Here is a 20,385-nt window from a genome sequence, read left to right as displayed (position 1 = left end):
CTGGGTGTATCTTTAGTCGCTCAAACATCTCGGCATGAGAAGCTATTTCGACGGCCTCGCCAGCAGCGGTGACGTGCAGCACGACAGCAACCCCTGTCGGTAGGACGATGTACTGCATCATACCTAAACGTCTGTTCGTTCCTAAGTCATATTGTGACCACCTTTGTTGACCTCTGTTCTCCGCCCTGTATGTCCGTGCAACCGTACTCTCTTCTGCTTTGACTCATCGCTGCCATTTTCTTGTATTTTTCTCAGCCCTGTCACTTCAGCTTTCATCCTCTTTGGAGCTTCTACTCTTCTTCTTTCCTTCCCCCTCACACGTGACCAGGTACAGTCTGAGAGTTGAGTGTTGGGCGGAGTTGATATAAATATGGTGTCCTGTCAGTCTACCAGAGAGAGATGAGAGGCAGGGACGGGCATCAGGCCAAGGGTTGTCATCATCATCCCTTTGAATGCCATTGTTATGTCACTGGACAAGGGGTGTGATGGAGGGAGGGGGGGGGGGGGATTGGGAGGGGTGTGAATGAAATCAGCAGAGCTGTGACGTTAGATTTACAGTACACCTTCATGGATTATGTGTGTGTTACCTTTAGGAGGCCACACCAGGTCCCATCGGCAACAAGCGTGGCCAATGGGAAGCCAAGAAGGTCACCACTCCTGGAAAGGTAACACACACACACACACACACACACACACACACACACACACACACACACACACACACACACACACACACACACACACACGTGCTCACACTTGCACACACATATACACACGCACACACAAACACACCAACACATACACACTTGCACATGCACACACATAATTAGTTTTACACACAAACTCATGCACCTACGCCCACACCCACACCTACCCATTCAACCTTAACATTCTTACACATGCAAACACACACACATTTACACACATACACATGCACACTCAAAAACACACACACACACACACACACACACACACACACACACACACACACACACACACACACACACACACACACACACACACACACACACACACACACACACACACCGATTTATACACACAAGGATGCAGATGAGGTGAGAAGTGGTATTGTGGTTTGGTAGCTTTGTAGTAATATGGGATGTGATCCATTTTGTTTGTCTCATCCAGTCGACCTAATGGATTGGGCTATGAGGTAATGGTTGTGTTGTGGTGTGGAGATGTGGCTACGATTGAATGCACATTTTTGTGGTGAAAACACTTTTGTTAAATGAACACGCCCACTCAATAAGCACATGTTGTGTCTGTGCTGCACGTTAGGATTTTTTCCTTTCAATTCAGACATTTTAAATAAAATTAATTAATAAAGGAGACCTTTTTTGAATGTCTTTTTTGTATTTTTAGTAAAAACAGTAAAAACAATCTGAAATTGTAAATGATGTCTGAGTTGAAACTGAATTATTCTTTTGATATGCCAAGCAGCTCTGCCACGCCATTAAAGTCCCTATTGTGAGACTTTTAAATTGTATATTGCATTTCTTTAGTTACCAAGGGTCTTGAAGACTAAAAAACACATCTTAGTCAAAATATCATGTGAAAGAGATTGATGTTTTTTGCAATATTCTTGTGCTGTGCACCAACAGTCAAATGCTGATTGAGGCACAGGCTACGCATTTTTATAATTAAAATATTATAATTAATTGTTCAATTACCAACCAATAAGAAATAGCTTAGATCTATTTATAGAAGAAAATAATAACCTAACCTTCTGTATTTCATTCACAGGTGACATTCGGGGGCAAGGGCAAGTTTGTCACAAATGGTACGTTACATTTAAAAACACTATTACAGACCATTCACCGAGGATGTGTTCAGCAGTTAGCAGTAGTTGAAGTGGGCCCCAGCAGCAAGGTATTTTTAAAGGGTGCGTGTGAGCGATGATGGCCGTTACAGGTCAGGTCTCCCTCACAGCCTCCATGAAGTCACAAGCCCCCCATCACATGGCCGGCGCCATTCTCGTCCCCGCTGACACCCTGCCAACCTCCCAGCGCAGCGAGACTTAGCTGGGAGGTTGGCATGGTGTCAGCGGTAGCAGTTTGGCTAGCCAGTGCTGGCGGTTCGGCTAGCCAGTGCTAGCGGTTTGGCTAACCAGCCCTAGCGGTGTCCCTAGCCAGTGTTAGCTAATTCACTGGCCAGCGCTAGCGGTGTCCCTAGCCACTGTTAGATAATTCACTAGCCAGCGCTAGGGTTTTTGCTAGCCAGCGCTCGCGGTTTCGCTAGCCATTATTTGCAGTCGCGCAACACAGTCGCTCAAATGTCGTGGGTGAGTCTTGAGACATGAGAGAGCTCAGCCCAGTTGCATTGCGGTCTGTACCTCAAAAAAGAAACTTAAGAAAGGAACACCCTGTTTCGGTGACCTTGTTTGTCTGGCAGATGGTTCCACTCCAGACTCCAGACAGGGATAGCGGTCGTGTCTTTGTGCCGACGTAGTTACACCACCACCTGCAACCGCCCAGCGCGCCGCGAGCTGTCAGGCATACCGCAGGGCAGCTGCTCGAGTCCCCCATTAGCCTCGTCTGCCTGGGATTTTAACCGTTTAAGCCGCCGAGCCGTCCCAGTCCCTGGGCTTATTCCCACCGGCTATAAGAGTAAAGCCGCACCGTGTTCACAACTTAACAGTAGCGTGTGGTAGCTCGTAGCGTGTAGCATTGTAGCGTCGCTGAGGCTCGTCACCTGTATATATACAGAGTCACGCAAATGTTTGCTGTAGACAAAGCAAGAGCCCAAGCCGTTGTTGTGCACATTGTTAGCCGTCGTGTCTGTGGTTTGTTAGCTGTGTATTTCCGGGTAAACTTTTCATAAAAGTTTTTCCCGATGCTTTATCTACGAGTGGAGCAGCTGCTGCACCCAGCCAGAGTATAGCGAACCATAAGAATGGCAAAGTGTTTGTGTGGGTGCGGGTGTCGGCTTCAGTCCTGAATAGTGTTCCTCATTGGTAACGTCCCCGATTCTCCCATCAGAAATAGATCCCCATGGAATGAGGCAAAGGGCAAATGACAATGATACAGCTTTCAGGCACTCACACACGGCGCCCAACACAAGGCCACGAGCGAGAGAGAGAGAGAGAGAGAGCGAGGGAAAGAGAGGCGGGGGGGAGGGCAAGAGGGGCGGGGGGTTTCGGATATATAGTGGTAAACAAACGTGCTCAAACTAAAACACACACACACACACACACATGCAATGCGATTAGTTAAGAATAAACACATGCACAGGACATGTGTGTGTCTAGTATCTACCACACACATGATTACACACTCAAGTATTTACACACCCACATGTTTCTACATTGTGTTAGCACTTTATTAACTCTGATGGACTTCATTTTTAAGTGTTAAGTGTTGTGACCCAGAGATTTATAATTCTGTCTTCTTTACAGCTTCAGCAGGCATGAGACCCTAACCAGAGACCCCCCCCCCCCCCTCAACAACCACCCACCCCCCCACCTGACCCCAGCCAGCAGGCCGTCAGGTGCAGTGATCACCTGGACACCGTCAGCGAGGCCCAAACTTCACACCCACCTCTGAAGATAATAAAGGACCTCATTAATTGATCCTTAATTAAACCACAGATAAACCACATCTAAAATATATTTTTTGTAAATATATAGGGGGCTTGATAGAGGATAGATACCAAACGGGCTTTTTTACACTGCTATACCCTTAGACATGAACCCAATCTGCCCTCACATGGCTTCTAACATGACTTCTAACATGGTTTCAACAAGGTGGTCATCCATGTCCATTCACACACATGCACTTTCACACTGCCTAGCTGTTTGATTACCAGACCGTGCCTGATGAGACACCAAGCCGTGCACGTCATATCCAGCCATCATACACTATCGGTGCTTAAATCTGACCACTAGCACATTTATAATCGGTATATAATATATACTCTCCAGACACAATCAGAGAGCATGACAGTCATACACAGTCATTATATAAATAAAATGTATTAATATTATTATTATTAATATTGGGATTATTATGAGTGGGATATGGTGCTCAGGACTGCAGCCAGATCACTACAGACCGCATCATACAGGAAGTTGCGGTCCAACAATCATGGTTTAATGTTGCTGCACGCAAAGTCACTAGCAATAATATGTGTGCGGTTACCCAATCACAAGAACACCTTTTAAGAAATAGTAGGTGAAGTAAATATACAGTTTTATTTGATAAAAAAAAAGGCCTATTTCAATCTGTTTGATCACAAGGTGAATTAATTATTTGCCTGTGAACGGAAATGAAAGCCTATATGTTTTTGAGAGATACAATGTTCAATCTATTCTGGGCCATCCTGGGTCAAGGATTTGGGCTCCTGTTTGTTTCAAACCTGCCCCGGTTTATCAGAAGTCCTTCAGGCCTGTTGGATTCTGACTTGTTTTGTTTGAATGTGCAAACTTGTACTTGCTTTAGCAATAAAATGAGAAAAACAACAAGGATTGCCTTGCGTGGTGTTATTTTTAGTGATTGCCAAAAGTCTGTCCTACCCAAAAAATGTAGGACTGATGAAGTGTTGAAGTGTGATGAAAGAAGTGTCAAGGAATGGGAAGTCGAACATGGACACGCATGCACCTACCGTGTGTGTGTGTGTGTGTGTGTGTGTGTGTGTGTGAGCGTGTGTGTGTGTGTGTGCAAGCATGCCTGTGGGTCTGTGTGTGTGTGTGTAATGGTGTGTGTGCGTTTGTCAGTGTTTGTGTGTGTGTGTGTGTGTGTGTGTGTGTGTGTGTGTGTGTGTGTGTGTGTGTGTGTTTAGTGCCCTATTTACAGTTTAGTGTCTATGAGCATGCATGTGCTGTCACTCTGAAGGGATACGGCTTGGCCTGCTAACAATAGCAGGCCTGCTTCCCCTGCAAGGTGCCCTGCCATAGGTTGATTGAGGTCAGATGACTAGAATGGGTGTGGCTACTTATCCTTGATGCCTTCATGTTCAATCGGTTTGAATCGTGAACGTCAGGAACGGCCAGTATATCAGATCCCTTCGCTCCCTCTCGTGAGTTGCAGGTAAGGACTCTCCATTGCAAGTGCAAGTGCTATAAGCTAAGGAACTGAGTATTACTAAGTAGCTAAGTTACTTTTTGCTTAAGTCATGTTTAAAAAATAATAGATGACCTTGTAGTTAAATGGATTTGTTTGTTATTTATACAGATGGAAAATAATTCAAGGACAGATTATTAATAGACCTATTGTATTAAACCACTGCAGTTATATTCATGGTGACAAAAAATAATAAAGGGCATCGTGTTTCCTGCTTTACCGTTGATTGCTTTGATTGACCCCAAAACATGATTAAGATAAGATGCCATTGAAGCTTGTCAATCATGTCCTGTTGTGTCCTTATGCTTTTTCATAACACGTTCTCTGTCGATGCGTGGATGAATCTGCTATTAAGACCATTTCCAGCTACATTACTAACAAAATATCGAATTTGTCTCCTCAGCTATTGCAATAACAAAAGTGAGGCTTTTGCAGTAGCAAGATTATGTTAATGTAGATATTTCCAAATGACTTGTTAATATTATAAGCAGTATATTTAACAATTTAGCAGTTTATATTTTAACAGTTAACATTAGCAAATTGTTTATAAATAAGTTATGAAGGATTGTGCTTTTAATGTCATGCCTTGCAATAAAACTATTGATAGAACTATTGACACCCTAAAAATAGCTAAACTGGGGGTCTATTTTCCAGGGTTCACAGCAAACAAAATGTCTGACACAGAAGAAGTCGCGGAGGAGGAGGTTGCGTACGTAACCAACTTAACACAAACATTTTGATACACACAACATACAGGTATACACATTATGATCTCCTTTGAACTAATCTGTTTTTGATTATCATATTTTTTCTTAAAGAGAGGAAGAGGAAGGATCAAAGCCCAAGCCTAAGTAGGTATCCATGTTGTGTTCATTAAGATAGATGGATAGATAATAAAAAGCTATGTTTTATCAACACCCTGCACAGAGCACCAAGTCACACCGAATTCTCTCACAGGTTCATGCAAAACGTCAGCGCGCCCAAGATTCCAGATGGAGATAAAGTCGATTTCGATGCAAGTACACAGACAAACACTCTCACACAGACACACGCACACATATACACAAACACAATTCAAGCATGCATGCACGCACACACAACCAAAAACATCCCAACCCACACCCACAGGCAAGTACATGACAAACACGCCAGAATACACACCGACGCACACAACGCATACTGATGTCTTGTTTTCTAATCCTCACTCCAGGACATCCATAGAAAGCGTCTGGACAAGGACCTGTCTGAGCTTCAGTCTCTGATCGAGGCTCACTTCGTCCAGAGGAAGAAGGAGGAAGAGGAGCTCATCGCACTCGTCAGCAGGATTGTGAGTCTCCATCAGCCAGAACGATCATCAATCCTCTATCTAGTCCCATAATGTGATCACCAATAGTGTATGCTTGTGTGTCTGTGTGTGCTTATGTATGCCTGTGTGTGTGTGTATGTGCATGCACATACGTATGTGTGTGTGCACCATTCTGTATGTGTATGTGTGTGTGCGGGTATGTGTGGATGTTTGTGTGTGTGTGTGTGCGTGCATATGCGTGTGTGCGTGTGTGTGTGTGTGTGTGTGGTTGTGTGAGCAGGAGAAACGTCGCACTGAGAGATCCGAGCAGCAGAGAATCCGCGCAGAACGAGAGAAGGAGAGACAGATCAGACTTGCAGTGAGTCTCACGTTTAAATCCTCAGTGAACTCGTTATGTTGATTGATCCATCGGAGGATGATGATGATGATATGGAGGCCTGGCTCTCACCTTGAACCCTACGCCTCTTCTATGGGCGGATAGGAGGAGAAGGAGAGGAGGGAGATGGAGGACCAACGCAAGAAGCAGGATGATGATCTGAAGAAGAAGAAGGTTCTGACCAACATGACCCACCAGCAGAAGGTAAACTGAAACCAAACTTCATCAAACCTGATGGGAACAACACCAGCTTCAGAGAGTTAGAAACCAAACCAGTAAACCTGATGGGAACAACACAAGCTTCAGAGAGTTAGAAACCAAACCAGAAAACCTGATGGGAACAACACCAGCTTCAGAGAGTTAGAAACCAAACCAGTAAACCTTATGGGAACAACACAAGCTTCAGAGAGTTAGAAACCAAACCAGAAAACCTGATGGGAACAACACCAGCTTCAGAGAGTTAGAAACCAAACTAGTTAACCTAACGGGAACAACGCCAGCTTCAGAGTTAGAAACCAGACCAGTTAGCCTGATGGGAAAAGGTTTTGTGCTCCTTGGATTCTCCATAACAGTTATAACTGTGATGTAGCAGAAGTCAATGTAATTTTTATTTTCACCCAGGAACAGTTTATCGGAAGGCTCCTCACAGTATGATATAACAGTGCTGAGACGATATGTATTACGATTCCGTTGATACTGCAATAGGCTACGATATTTCGTACTCGGGTCACTTTTATATATTTTGTGGTCTAACGCTGAGGTTCGGGTTTTAATTTTTATACTGAATGAGTGTGAGACAGGAAAACAGAAATCTGTCAAAAAAATCAAAAAAATCGATTGAGTCAACATAACAATATATATGGAAATGTTGACGTTTGACTCCCACAGGGTGACACCAGAAAGGGCGCCAAGAAGCAGACAGAGAGGGAGAAGAAGAAGAAGATCCTGGCTGATCGGAAGAAACCTCTCAACGTCGACCATCTCAACGAGGACAAACTGAAGTACGGCAGCTTCTGCATCTACACTCTTCAACCACTGGGAGCACTAGAGAACCAATGAGGCCTTTCTGTGATTTTTTGAAGTATAGTGGAAGATGATTATGTAACATATTCTGTTTGGTGGGCTAAAAGGGTCTTACAACAGTGAGTGGTGGCCCCAGTGGGAATCGAAACCCTGGCGCCTTGGTGTAAATATAATTTTAGATATGCCGATCGAGACAATGAATGAGCTAGACATGACTATGAACGAATGAAGGAATGAATGAATGGATTGATGATTTCAATCGCTAAGATAAGCCAATGTAACTAAATTCACTCCATAACCAGCTAATAAAAGGGTGTTTGTTTGATTGGTTGTGTTTAGGGAGAAGGCCAATGAGATGTGGCAGTGGATGATGGATCTGGAGGCCACCAAGTATGACCTCGCTGAGAAGTTCAAAAGGCAAAAGTATGACGTAAGTCACCTAAAGCACAAAACAAGCAAGAATTTCCCAAAAATAAAGATCATTTTGGGGTAAAAGGTGAGGAAAAAAAGCTTCTTGCACTCGCAAGAATTGTATCTATTAAAAAAATATATATTATTATTTTTGAACTAAATGTCACTAAATGTCAAATCTCAGAGGTTCTTAAAAAGTGTCACCTAACAGCTTTCTCGTCTTATTTTGTATATTGCTTCCACTCTGGATAATGTAGTTATTTGAGGTAAAAGGTGAGGTGGTATTCTCGGATATTTTCCCTGTTACGTTACCGTGTTTACCAACTGTAATTCAAACGTTAATTCGTTAATGTGTCCCAACAGATTAACCAGCTTCTGGCTCGTGTCTCGGATCACCAGAGGTAAGCAGTCCGACATCTTTCATGATGTGTAACCCACTGAACATTAAGCCAACGAGTCCTCTAATGAAGAAGCTATCTAACAGTCCAAGTTACATAAGTACAGGTTATACCTTTGACATTGAAAATTAATCTATTCTCATGTCCTCAATTGGAGAAGGCCGATAATTAACCTCATCCATCCTACAGTTAAATACACAAATAATACTAAAATCATATCCAGTGTTCATCTTATTATTTATTTAACTCTTGTTTTAATGCTAAACCAGATCACTCCATCAAACTCACTCATCACGTTCAACCATCCCAAATGAAAAACATTTGTCAAATGTATTTGCATTGTACGTTGCATCAAATCAGCTTTAGATGGCAAAAGTATTGCAATTATAGACGTAACATTACATTAGAATAGTGCATGTACATATGCCACGGTCTAAAATATCAGCTTACTAATATTATTCTGTTGTGACAAATAGTTAAATCCTTATACACATGATCCTGGGGAATCAAAAGGCTTGAGTTGTCTAATCTTGTGTTACATTTAGAAAGCGGTGGCAAAAGTCAACAGCCAAAATAACCTTACACTTTACACACACTCGCACTCCACACGCTATAGAAGGGACCCGATAAGCATGAATTTGACCATTTGGGAAACACAAGCAACAGCGAAAGAAAAAATACTGACAGCCAAAATAAACCATTGATACATTTTAACGGAACACTACATGAACAAATGTGCTGCTTATAAAAAAACAACATGGGTGTCTAATCACACTTCTACTGAGGCTTGGCTCACAAATGACTTTTTCTTGAACGCCTCTCTCCTCTAGTGCCAAAGGTCGCGGCAAGGGCAAATTGGCGGGCCGGCTGAGGTGAAGGAGCTCCCCGGAGGGAGTCGGGGGCGGAGCTTGAGTCGGGGGCGGGGCTTGACTCTGCTCAGGAGCCCGGGGCCCCGGGTGATTCTGGGTGGTCGTTCCTCCTTTTTGTGTTGAGCTACATTTCAAAACATCTGTGTATCACGTCAATAAACAGGTCATCATACATTCATATCAGGAGTCTCAGTGTGTGATGCTTTTTTTCTTGTGGCACGTCGACAGGGTGAGCTTTACACAAAAAAAAAAAAAAAAAAAAGAAACGGACCAAGTACATGTGCACGTTCAAAGTACAGACAGTGGTCAGGTGAAGGAGTCGTGTAGGCCTAGCAATCAGATAAATCTGTTGCAGACTGTTTTTTTGAAACACAGAAGGATGTTTACTCGATACACCATGAGACAGGAAGCGAGCTTAGCGTTGTTACGTGCGATGGAGAGGCCAAAAAAAAAACACAAAAAAACTTTCTTATAGAAAAATAAAACCCTCAAAATACCTTTATTAATTTTTTTTTACGTCCTCCGTACAACGGAGTTCCAAAGGACATTTAAAAGAAGTGCATTTCTTTGGATAGAGCAGCAGCAGTAAACCGATTTTTGCGAATAATAATACCTCATAACTTAAAAGAGAGACGGCGCCGAGGATAAGGAGGAAACAGCATGTACACAACTCAGCATGTACACAACTCGGCATGTACACAACTCGGCATGTACACAACTCGGCATGTACACAACTCGGCATGTACACAACTCAGCTGTACACAACTCAGCATGTACACAACTCGGCATCTATACAACTCAGCATGTACACAACTCGGCATCTATACAACTCGGCATGTCCACATACGCACAATATCCAAACCCAGCCCCAGCAGAACCTCCGCGCACGGCCTCTGCCGTCGATTACAAACAAAAGATGTTCCACAAAAAGAATAAAAAAAGCATTTGCCATATATACGAGGCCACGAGAGAGACAGATACGCTGCCCTCTGGATTATATTTCAGAGTCCGTGTTCCACGTACAACCCGATAGTACCTTGCATACTGACACCAGTGCCTTTTTGTTCAAGTTGTCCTGTGTTTGGGGGGTGGCAGAGTGGTGTTGGGGTACAGGGCTGGTGGGGGGGGGGGGTGGAGGTGGCTGTGGAGGTAGGATGGATGGATGGGGGGGGGGGGGGGGGGGGGGGGGGAGAACCCCTCACCACATGTGGGTTTCTCTGATCTCGGCTATCACCTGGCTGGCCTTCTGCAGCGCCTGTGGACGGACGGAGAGCAGCGTTAATACCACGCCAAGAGGACAACACCGTAGGCAGGACGCCCAGCGACCCAGGTTCGATTCCATATATCGAACATATCGCCATGCAATATATTTGATGATATTCCGAAAGTAAAATAAAGTAATAAATGGCTCGATTATGGGGAAGAATCATAATCATGATTATTTTGGTAAATATTGAAATCATGATTATGCAAACGATTATTTTTGAATTTGAAAACATGTTGTTTTTATTCAGCATGTCTCTCAGATCTTTTTTTTTGTAACTGAGGACTGAAATTTCGCCTTAAAAAATTACACAAAATGGACAAAAAGAAAATGTTCCAATCTAAAATGATTTACAGATATGTATCCAGCTGTAAAAAAAAAAAAATCGAAAAACTCCATTATGTTAATTTTGAGATCGTTTGACGCTAAAATCGAAATCGCGATCAAAAGTCGATTAATCGCCCAGCCCTACCTTGAGCATGTCGGCGGCCTCGAAGCGCCGCTGAGCCATGTCCTCGGACTCAGTGAGCAGGTCGTCCAGCAGGCCCGACTTGTACAGCTGCCCCACCAACTCACTCTGCAGGCAGTCCTTCACGTGGTTCACCAGGAAGTGCATCACCGCCTTGGGGACACTGGGGAGGTAGAGGGGGGGGGGGGGGGCGGGGTCAGGGAAGACCAGCGTCACCATTGGCTGTTCGGGTCGCGTGGTTGGGAGGCTTTGATTCTGTTTTATATACGTGTTGCTAATGAGCAGGTAATGGGGTCGGGCGTCTTTGCTCAAGGCAAAGTCTGTGCAGCAGAGTGCGGACATTGGGGTTTGAACCCAGGAACTTTAGGCTGGGAATCACCATCTATGCTATCCCAGCCCCATCACCAAAGACAGACATAAAACAGACAGATAGAAACAGACAAATAGACCGACAGACAGAAAGACAGCCATAGCCACGACAGACGGACAGACAGGCAGACAGACAGAAAGACAGATAGACAGACAAAGAGAGACGAACTCGAACATGTAAACAGCGTTTCGTGCTCACCTGTCTTGGATGTTTTTCCGGACGATGAGGAAGTAGGACTTGATGAGCCTCTCGATGACCTCACAGTCCCGCTGCTCCCGGGCGGACAGTTTCCTGGAGACGGGCACGGGCTGAAAGGCAGAGCGAAGCTCGTTAGGAAGCAGCTCAACGCCACGCAAATATAAATAAATCAACCCGATAACAAACCCTAATGCTTATTAAACACTGCAATGAACAAGTTAGGGCCACAAAAACGACAAAAAACATGACCATGTATAATCAAAGCCATGTCGTTCCTCTTAAATCAGTTGGAGGATTGGATGGCGCCGTTAAGATGAAAGCAGGACTCACGACGTCCAGGAGGTTGACCGCGTTGCCCCTCATGGGGCTGGAGGGGAAGGCGTTCTTGTCCCCAGGCATCCCGTCCTCCTTCTTCAGCATGCCCCTCCAGCCCCCCGTCCCCCCGTCCACCTGCTCGGCCCCCGCCTGGGGCCCGCCGGCTGTCCCCTGGAGAGGGGGCGAGATAATGTGACATGTGAGGGAGAGTGGGACATTCGAGTGAGAGAGAGAGAGAGAGAGAGAGAGAGAGAGACAATAGAGACAGAGACAGAGAGAGGTATCCGTTTTTTGCATGCTTGCATAGATTACTGCAAATCACATGAAGAACCATGTGAAGAACCATGTGAAGAACCATGTGAAGAACCATGCGTGCTGGGCTGGTTCTTCCGTTCCATCCAGATCCAGGATGAGTTCAGTGAGAAGTAGGAATCCCAAAGGTTAATAAAATCACACAGTCAGCATGGACGGATGGGTTATTCGGTTGTCCTTGCATCAGAAAGGGAGGCTGGATCATAAAGCCCTGACTTGGTTTGTGGACAATGCACATCACCAAGGCTAGGGAGTGTTGTTACAGAACACAAACGCTCACGGGGCCAATCTGATGGACGCAAGGAACACCATGCTGGGCTTTGCTATAGTCCGGGTATAGTAGTGACAAGCAACCACAAGCTGCGTTAGAAGGTGCTTCCAACACACACACACACGGAGAGGGACATAGACAGAGACAGAGAGAGAGAGAGAGACAGAGTCAGAGAGAGACAGAGTCAGAGACAGACAGAGAAAGAGAGCGAGAGAGCGAGAGAGAATCAGAGACAGAGACAGAGAGAGAGAAAGACGGAGAGCGAGAGCGAGGGAGAATGTGGGCAGTGCCATGCCACCAGCAGGCAGTTGGTGGATGGGGGTGGTCAACACACCTTGGGGACCTCCCCCTCAGAGGGCTCCGTGGGGGACAGAGGGTGCCCACCGGGGCCCTTAAGGGACTAGAGAGAGAGAGAGAAAGAAAGGCAGGAGAGGACAGAAGGCCTTATGGACAGAGTCAAGAGATGCAGAACTGTACTTCAACGTGGAGGAAGAGGAGAAGCTTTTGTGAAAGAGACCCTGCGCTATCAAGGGTTTGTCAGGTCATCAAAACCTGCTACAAACCCCAGACTCTATAAAGGTGGGAATAGTGGAAGATACCATGTTGGAGGGCTTATAGGGGGGGTTCTAACACCAGGTGAACTGTACCTTATCCCGGGGCACGGAGGAGGGCAGTTCCCGCATCCTGTTGCGTCGCTGTTCCTTTAAAAATAAGACCGGGGAAAAGATGAATTATGATTCAAAACTGTAAATGAATATTGTTTTGTTTCATTTAATCCTAGCACGTGTCTCGTTCATCTCCGATTGTCCCTTGGAGTCGTAACATGAGGCCGTGCACATCACACACCCCACCGCCACACCGGGTACAAACTCAGTCCTACCTCTATGTTGTTGTTCATCAGGCCACAGGCGTCTGCAAAGTCCGGGTGCTTGGTGTTGATGTAGGCTAGCTCAATGGCCACCAGGTTGTGGACCTGTAGGGGGGAAACAACACCGTCTCCTCAGGTTAGCTGAAGGAGCACTCAGACGGACCTCAGACCTCTCTCCGGGAGCCTCAGCGGCGGACTGACCATCTCGTTGGTGACCGGCAGGCGTTTCCTCAGCAGGGACGTGACCACCTCCACGATGGCGTCGTGGAGTTTGGGGAACCGCAGCAGCTCCTGGGCACGTTCAGGTACAGGGGTACAGCCAATGAGGCGACAGCATGGGGCACTGCTATTTATGGTCTTAAAAAGGTGACATATTATGCCACCAGGTGTGACTGTGATTAGCCGTTACAGGCCGTTTTGAAAGCTTCCTCTTCTGACATCACAAGTGGGCGTGTCCACCTAGATGCATGAAGATAGATGAGCAACGTTTTCTCCAGTCCACTGGGTAGGCTGGTACTGGTCTATCCAGCACACGACTAGGCGGACACGCCCCCTTGTGACGTTGAAAGCGGCTTGTAACGACGCAATCACACGCACATCTGGCGGCACTGTATAATATGTCACCTTTAACTTTATTGATCAGAATCAATCAACATAGAGGCTATTTTAAAGAATTTCAATATTTAACCTTGTCGTTTTTGTTTGGTCATCAAAACAAAAATCGAAATCTTTACAAGTGGTAAAGACAATCTTGGTGGGATCCAATGCAGTAGAGGAGTGTTTATGAGTGACAGAGTGCGGGCTGTGCTGCCCCCTACCTGCGTGCTGTAGTTACTGCAGTGCTGGATGATGCGCTGCATCTCCTCGTGCACCAGCTCCACGCAGCGCAGGCTGGGCTCCTCCAGGCGCTTCACCTGCCGCTTCACCAGCAGCTCGAAGGACACCTCGGGCACGAACAGGGCCGGCCGCGGGCCCTGGGGACGGACACACACACACACACACACACACACACACACACACACACACACACACACACACACACACACACACACACACACACACACACACACACACACACACACACACACACACACACACACACACACGTTAGTTAGATGCTTCTTTGACTGTATTGATTCTTGTTTGGTAACAGAGATATTCTACCATACAAAACTAGTTTGCTGAAGCTGTCAATACGTGTATTTTTTCTGCAGCAACCAATTACATGGGGTTGATTTGAAACCCTTTACAGACCCTTTCAACAAGTTTAATAGTGCTGGCCGAGTTCATATTCGCTTCCAGTGCTTCCAGAAACCTGCCTCCAGCAACATGATTGGTCGAAATAAATATGAAGCAAAAGACAGACTGATATGTGAGACTACTGTTCCTCCAATCATGACCAGTTCTCTGTCTTCATGCTATAAATGTTTGTAGATGTTGAAGATAGTTGAAGATGCTCGGTTATAGACTATGGCTGCATTTCTCTATGGTCATGTTGTCATTGAACATACACTCGCTCTCAGCCGCTGCAATTTTCTACAACAAAAGGCTTATATAATTAAGCTCTACAACAATGTTGTGGTTGACCAGGGTAGCAGCAAGAGATAACAAAAGAAAATGGACGCCGAACAAACCGTTGCATTTCTGATAGCCGTGAGCACATCTATGGTGGTCAGATTCCCCAGAGGGTCAACTGACTCCAGTGTTCGTCCAAATGTCTCGTGGAAGATGTAACAGATTCTAGCACCACCACACCTACAAGGAAAAACAAAGACAGTCCAAAGGAAACACACATGAGCGGGTTGCACACTGGATAAAGACTTGATTTAATTTGGAAGGAAGATTATATTTAAGGTCTTAGATGGGCCCCAACACCAGTTAAATGGGTGACAATGGGTGTCAGTGGTGCGCCAATGTTTCGAGCAGGGCCTTAAGTTATATCCCACTTTATCTTGTGTGACTTAGACTTCATAGGACACTGCATGTGGCGTTCGCGACCGACTTTAGATCATCGGCTCTGGTTGTCTTTTTACAGAATGGAAACATTTACCAGCCAAGCCTTAAGGGTTAAACATAGCCATCAATGGCAGGTGGTAGCAGGTGTTAATATTGGACCAGCATTAGAAGCACCTGCTACACCGACACTCGACGCCAGCACCCCCTAGTGGTGTAACCGAGGCACTGGAAGGGGTGAGGCCACTCACAGTTCGGTGGTCTCGATGTACTTGGCCGTGCCCTCGATGGTGTGGCAGTACTCGGCGGCGAACTTGGTGATGAGCTGCAGCAGCGTGGAGCTCTTGTCGTCCACGGGCTCTCCGTAGCCGCTCAGCATGGACTGATACTGGGCGGCCAGCACGTTGATCCTGGTCTTCAGCTCGGGCAGACAGTCCCTGATGTGGTGCATGAGCAGCCTGCAAGCAATGGGGACAACACGTGTTTACAATCGGTGTACGTCTTGAGGACACACTCCGGTATATACGGCCATGAGGAGGTGGACAGGGCGTCTGAAGGAAGGATGTGGAGCGACCTTAGGTGCAGTCGATAAGTAAGGAGGATATTCATGTGTTTTGTGGATTACGTGATGAGAGTTGGTCGGCGGTGGAACAGCCGTCACCTGTTTAACGTCTTAGCCAGGTACTTGGTTCCGTTCCGGTTGGCCAGGGAGGGGTATTTCTTCTGGAGGAAGGCGTGCTCGTCGCGGATGGCGTCCGCCACAAGCTTCTTATTGTTGATGTCCAGCTGGCTCCTAGGAGAAGGTAAAACCAGAGCGTTCTCGTGAAGGTAATACGCGTTGCACCACTGCCTCGCTCTACACCAAAAACTGATTTACTCTAAAAAGGTGCTGTGGAGTTGGGCCGGGGCAAACATCCACACCAGCAAAGAACCCAATTTGGTCCAAGTACCGGTACGTCGTAACATAACGATACACTATTATATTATGCATGGCTATAATGACCTGTTGACCACGCCGATCAGACCCAGCCTGACGGGGATCACCCTGCCCATCAACACGTCCATGGCGTCCGTGCCCGCGTCCATCAGGTCCAGCTTGGTCACCACCGCCAGCGTCCTCCGCCCTGATAGCGCCAACAGGAAACGGTCAGTGCTGATGAGGTGGACCCGAGGGAGGACTAGGGCTGAACCGTTAATCGGATCAAATCGACATCGCAATGTAGTAGAACAAGAAAGACGAAGCCGAGTGTTGACAGAGAATGCTGAAAGCGCCCAGATGAGTTGCCCGAAAATCTACATCGTTTTTCTGTGCTGTGATTCGTGTCAGGTTGCTCTATAGGAGTCATTAGTAAGAAATTAAGACCAAAAAAGTAGTATGATAGGAGCTCTTTAAAAAGAAAAATCGCATAATGAATCCCAGTCACAATATTGGCCGAAATAATCGCGATTAGATTATTTCCCCAAATCGTTCAGCCCTAGTGAGGACATGAACGGGGCAGCAGTCTGAGGAGAGAGAGACGGAGATGTATAGTGTATTGTAATATGTTCACCTTCAGGGTCGACGTCGCGAGCCACCTTGAGGGCCTCGGAGGTAGCCATGTCCGTGTTGGCGGCCGTCACGGCCAGGATGATGGAGTTGGGGTTGGAGATGTACTTCAGGATAAGGTCTCGGATCTGGAGCTCGATGTCGTTGGGCTGGTCGCCCACGGGGACCTGAGGAAGCAGCGCGCGTTTAGAAACACCCTGCGGCCGGGACACGTTATGGTGATCTGCTTTCAGATGATGGATTGGTTTTGTTTCGCACCTTTGTCAGCCCAGGGAGGTCCACCAATGTCAGGTTCACGACATGAGGGGAGAAGACTTTGAGGTGGATGGGCTCGTCACTGACCCCCTGGGGGGAGAAACAGGTTCTTGGGTTACTTTACAAAATGTACAGTTTGAGATCACTGGATCCCATCTCAAATATGAGTACTTGGTCTTGCTAAATACATTCATTTGAACTGTTCTGGTTAGCAAACCTTGTTTGTGCCGGATAATCTTTCGGTTTCCGCCTCGATTTCCTGTCTGATTTCCTCAAAATCTGTATATATCTGAAGCAACGTAAAATAGGTCAGAAGGAAACAATGAACATTTGACTGTTCTGTATGAGGGTGAAAATGACCCTGCGTAACACGATAAACCTGCCCATCCATTGCAAAATGTAATTTAACTATAGTACTACTTTACTTCGATTACCTATTATTGTCCAGAGTTTCATTAACCAAAGAAATGCATGAGGATTTCAACATTCTAACACAAAACAGGATATTAATTCACTGAGAAGCCAGCCTAACATAGTAATCCATTGTTGTGAGGCTCTAGAATCACAAGGTGGTCATGTGGACACTCTTGTTTCCTCAGTATTTTTTCCAATATAAATACACTACAAGAATAATGTTGGGAGCTGATTAAAAATAAATAGGAAACAATACTCCAAAAAATAAATGAGTCACTGACCCATAAAATTATATCAGGTAACCATTCTATAGCCAACATAACTTATTTTACAATTGTATCTGACTCAACCTTCATGTGTCACCATCAAGCGATTAGGATAAGGGAGGGTCTGGGTGTGAATACCTTATTCTTGGTGTGAAGGAATTTGCCCCATTCATCTCCATCAATGCCTAGAGAAAACACACACACAAAAAGCAAAGTTGACAGCTGTCCCCTTGAGAAAGCGTTTGTTTGTTTTTTTGCTCGCTCAGATGGGATGGGTGGCTAAAAAAAAGTTTGAAGCGAGGGCATGTAACAATTGCATAAACCGTTCCAAAACAACAGCAGTAGGGGCCAAAAACAGAGGAACTATAGCGTGGGATATTATGGGACGCACACGCCTATAAGCATATATTGATGTTTCTGAAAGCTATAAATGAAAAAAACAGTACAGGGATGATAAGATTAAATTCAGAATTGTGGACTCCTTAGTTTTGTTATACAACAAGAGAGTAGTAGAAGAATCCAGTTTAATAAGAGGCAGGGTGGGAACGGCAACAACAGAAATGGGGTAGCTGCTAAGCACAGACGAAAAAAATAATAAAAATGGCCGAAAGGGAGACCTTGATTAAGGCGTCCATTTTTCCTGGATTTGGATTCTGTAGTTAAGAAGAAATGACAGGAGAAGTATACAGGGGGGTTATCCCAGGGTAAACCGCAGCTACTGCATGTAATGCTGCAGCATTGCAGTGCTAGTGATGCTATTTACACAGCGGGGAACTAGAGTGACCCCACTTTCATCCACAAAACTTTTTCTAGTCCACTGTTGGATACCTGGTCACTACAGGTAAAGGACAATTCAATATACAAAACGCTGACTTCACATAATCAGACTGAGCTACCATTGTACACAGGTTCATACTTTCACTTTGTCATGACCTCAAAATACCACACAATACTGTCAAGTGTTTTCAAACACACCTTATATGTTGAGTCATAAACAAAGCCAGTTGCCTCTTGCAACTAAAAAGGCACATGCGTTGTGAGGGAACTAAGTAACCACAATAACAACAATAATGTCATACATAATCAGGCCAATTAAGAAACAAGTTTGGCATTACCATTTTCCTCAAATGTTTTCCTGCGGTCTTCTGTGTCGATGTGAACCAGCTGGAGGATGAGGGGCCGGCGTGTGACTATACCGGTCCCGCGAGGAAGGAGGTCTCTGCCAACCAGACTTTCTAACACAGAACTCTTCCCACTGCTCTGTAAACACAACAACCGCAACACAGCTTAGAGAAGTGAGATGCAATGATGACCTCACTTTATCTGTGAACTATGAACTTCCACACCACTTGATTCTGGTGTTCGGCTCTATAGGATACCGAGAATACAGGTGACTAAATGCCCTTGGATTTTAAGTCTTGGAGGGCTAGCCAAATCTAACCTTAAGTGTGTTTGACCCATACTGCAACGGTCCATGCCAAAGGACTTAGGCTGTGGCATCCTATTAGCTAGTGTGCTGGTGAGAGTAACCATTTCACAGAAAGTGTCTTTCCTAATCCAATCAGACTGCACTGTTTGGAAAAAGTTACCCAGTGTTAATAAAAATCAGTTGACACTTCGTTTGGATGTGGTGCTGAAAACATGACAACCAACTAATTTTCTCCCTGTAAGTATGTGTTGAACTGAACAAATCCTATTTTGGAGAATCAAATATCATTGCATGGACATATCATATCAGCAAACGAGTGTGACAGCTCGTTTGACAGTGCGACAGATGCTAGTGATTGAGAAAGTGTGAAATGAGTGACGCACATCGTTGTTATTGGTTGACAAACGTATCTACCCAGACACTTATACAGAGGTCTCAACGATGGGAGCAGACTGCATTACATAGCAAGACAAAATATATGTAAACACATGTGAGAGACGCATACACGTTTCCTGCAGATGAAGTGATGCTAGCCTGTTAGCTTCACCAGCTAACTCGTTCCTCATACCTGCGTTCCAACGACCACTATCTGCGGCAAATGTATGATATCCGCGCCGACCGTGTTAAATACGTCCTGTAATTTATTTATGACAGGTATCAGGGCCTCCATAGTTATAGTCCTGTGCTTCACCTTTGCCCTAAAATAACGTACTACTACCTTGTTGGACACAAAGTCATTCAATGCCCCTCAGCTAGTTTCTCTGGCACATCTAGCCTCTCTGAACCACAACGATTGGAACGCTTCGGTGTTGCATCATGGGATATTGAGTTGAAGAGAAGTTTTCTCAACTGTTCCGACGCGAGGACCCTTCAAGTAGTAAACTACATTTCCTAGAGTGGACAATATCGTCGCACATGTCCAAGGAGGATGCACTCTTTTCAGACAACGGTATCTGTAAAGTAATGAGGGTCATTTGCATAAATGCAAAGTCTT

General features: G+C 45.4%; 3 protein-coding genes across 10 annotated transcripts in view; 2 read left to right on the top strand and 1 right to left on the bottom strand.

Moving 5' to 3' along the window:
- Positions 1–4,091, top strand: part of cald1b (caldesmon 1b) — a 24,227-nt gene extending 20,136 nt beyond the window's left edge. For 3 of the 4 annotated variants that reach the window (XM_056599336.1, XM_056599337.1, XM_056599335.1), the window contains 3 exons: positions 594–665; positions 1,765–1,801; positions 3,416–4,091. In XM_056599336.1, the coding sequence (XP_056455311.1) occupies positions 594–665; positions 1,765–1,801; positions 3,416–3,438 (132 nt within the window). In that variant the 3' untranslated portion in view covers positions 3,439–4,091. Of the gene's footprint in view, positions 1–593; positions 666–1,149; positions 1,175–1,764; positions 1,802–3,415 lie in introns of all 4 variants that reach the window. The other variant, XR_008896563.1, reaches the window with a different exon arrangement.
- Positions 4,088–9,656, top strand: tnnt2d (troponin T2d, cardiac). Of its 2 annotated transcripts, XM_056599342.1 has the most exons (11): positions 4,943–5,045; positions 5,733–5,787; positions 5,897–5,929; positions 6,036–6,093; positions 6,289–6,405; positions 6,665–6,742; positions 6,866–6,964; positions 7,649–7,761; positions 8,123–8,213; positions 8,558–8,595; positions 9,423–9,656. In XM_056599342.1, exons 2-11 carry the CDS (start codon positions 5,750–5,752, stop codon positions 9,466–9,468), a joined length of 711 nt encoding a protein of 236 aa, XP_056455317.1. In that variant the 5' UTR covers positions 4,943–5,045; positions 5,733–5,749; the 3' UTR covers positions 9,469–9,656. The 2 variants fall into 2 exon arrangements, with proteins under 2 accessions (XP_056455318.1, XP_056455317.1); XM_056599343.1 differs by lacking the exons at positions 4,943–5,045; positions 5,733–5,787 and adding an exon at positions 4,088–4,091.
- Positions 9,657–10,651: 995 nt separating this feature from the next.
- dnm1l (dynamin 1-like) lies at positions 10,652–20,202 on the bottom strand. 4 transcript variants are annotated; one of them, XM_056599331.1, is made up of 20 exons: positions 19,960–20,202; positions 19,078–19,222; positions 18,580–18,615; positions 18,101–18,147; positions 17,500–17,571; positions 17,286–17,372; positions 17,032–17,194; positions 16,485–16,605; positions 16,143–16,274; positions 15,733–15,939; positions 15,163–15,283; positions 14,347–14,502; positions 13,730–13,819; positions 13,541–13,633; positions 13,308–13,361; positions 12,995–13,060; positions 12,093–12,248; positions 11,763–11,872; positions 11,198–11,357; positions 10,652–10,716 (listed from the first exon to the last, which is right to left on the bottom strand). In XM_056599331.1, exons 1-20 carry the CDS (start codon positions 20,059–20,061, stop codon positions 10,660–10,662), a joined length of 2,175 nt encoding a protein of 724 aa, XP_056455306.1. In that variant the 5' UTR covers positions 20,062–20,202; the 3' UTR covers positions 10,652–10,659. The 4 variants fall into 4 exon arrangements, with proteins under 4 accessions (XP_056455306.1, XP_056455308.1, XP_056455307.1 ...); XM_056599333.1 differs by lacking the exon at positions 12,995–13,060; XM_056599332.1 differs by lacking the exon at positions 18,580–18,615.
- Positions 20,203–20,385: the final 183 nt, after the last annotated feature.

This window comes from Gadus chalcogrammus, chromosome 9 (assembly GCF_026213295.1).
Source record: "Gadus chalcogrammus isolate NIFS_2021 chromosome 9, NIFS_Gcha_1.0, whole genome shotgun sequence".
Classification (NCBI taxonomy): Eukaryota; Metazoa; Chordata; class Actinopteri; order Gadiformes; family Gadidae; genus Gadus; species Gadus chalcogrammus.
The sequence above is the reverse complement of the archived record's forward strand: the minus strand, read 5'-3'. Positions and strand labels throughout refer to the sequence as shown.

What these genes read in the sequence shown, in the direction of transcription:
- tnnt2d (XM_056599342.1), top strand. Translation starts at nt 5,750, where the DNA reads ATGTCTGACACAGAAGAAGTCGCGGAGGAGGAGGTTGC. An exon ending in AGAGACAGATCAGACTTGCA is followed by an intron (nt 6,743 to 6,865) that starts GTGAGTCTCACG and finishes ATGGGCGGATAG; the next exon opens with GAGGAGAAGGAGAGGAGGGA. An exon ending in ACATGACCCACCAGCAGAAG is followed by an intron (nt 6,965 to 7,648) that starts GTAAACTGAAAC and finishes TGACTCCCACAG; the next exon opens with GGTGACACCAGAAAGGGCGC.
- dnm1l (XM_056599331.1), bottom strand. Translation starts at nt 20,061, where the DNA reads ATGGAGGCCCTGATACCTGTCATAAATAAATTACAGGACGTATTTAAC. An exon ending in CTGATCGGCGTGGTCAACAG is followed by an intron (nt 16,275 to 16,484) that starts GTCATTATAGCC and finishes ACCTTCTCCTAG; the next exon opens with GAGCCAGCTGGACATCAACA. An exon ending in TGCCGGTCACCAACGAGATG is followed by an intron (nt 13,634 to 13,729) that starts GTCAGTCCGCCG and finishes TCCCCCCTACAG; the next exon opens with GTCCACAACCTGGTGGCCAT.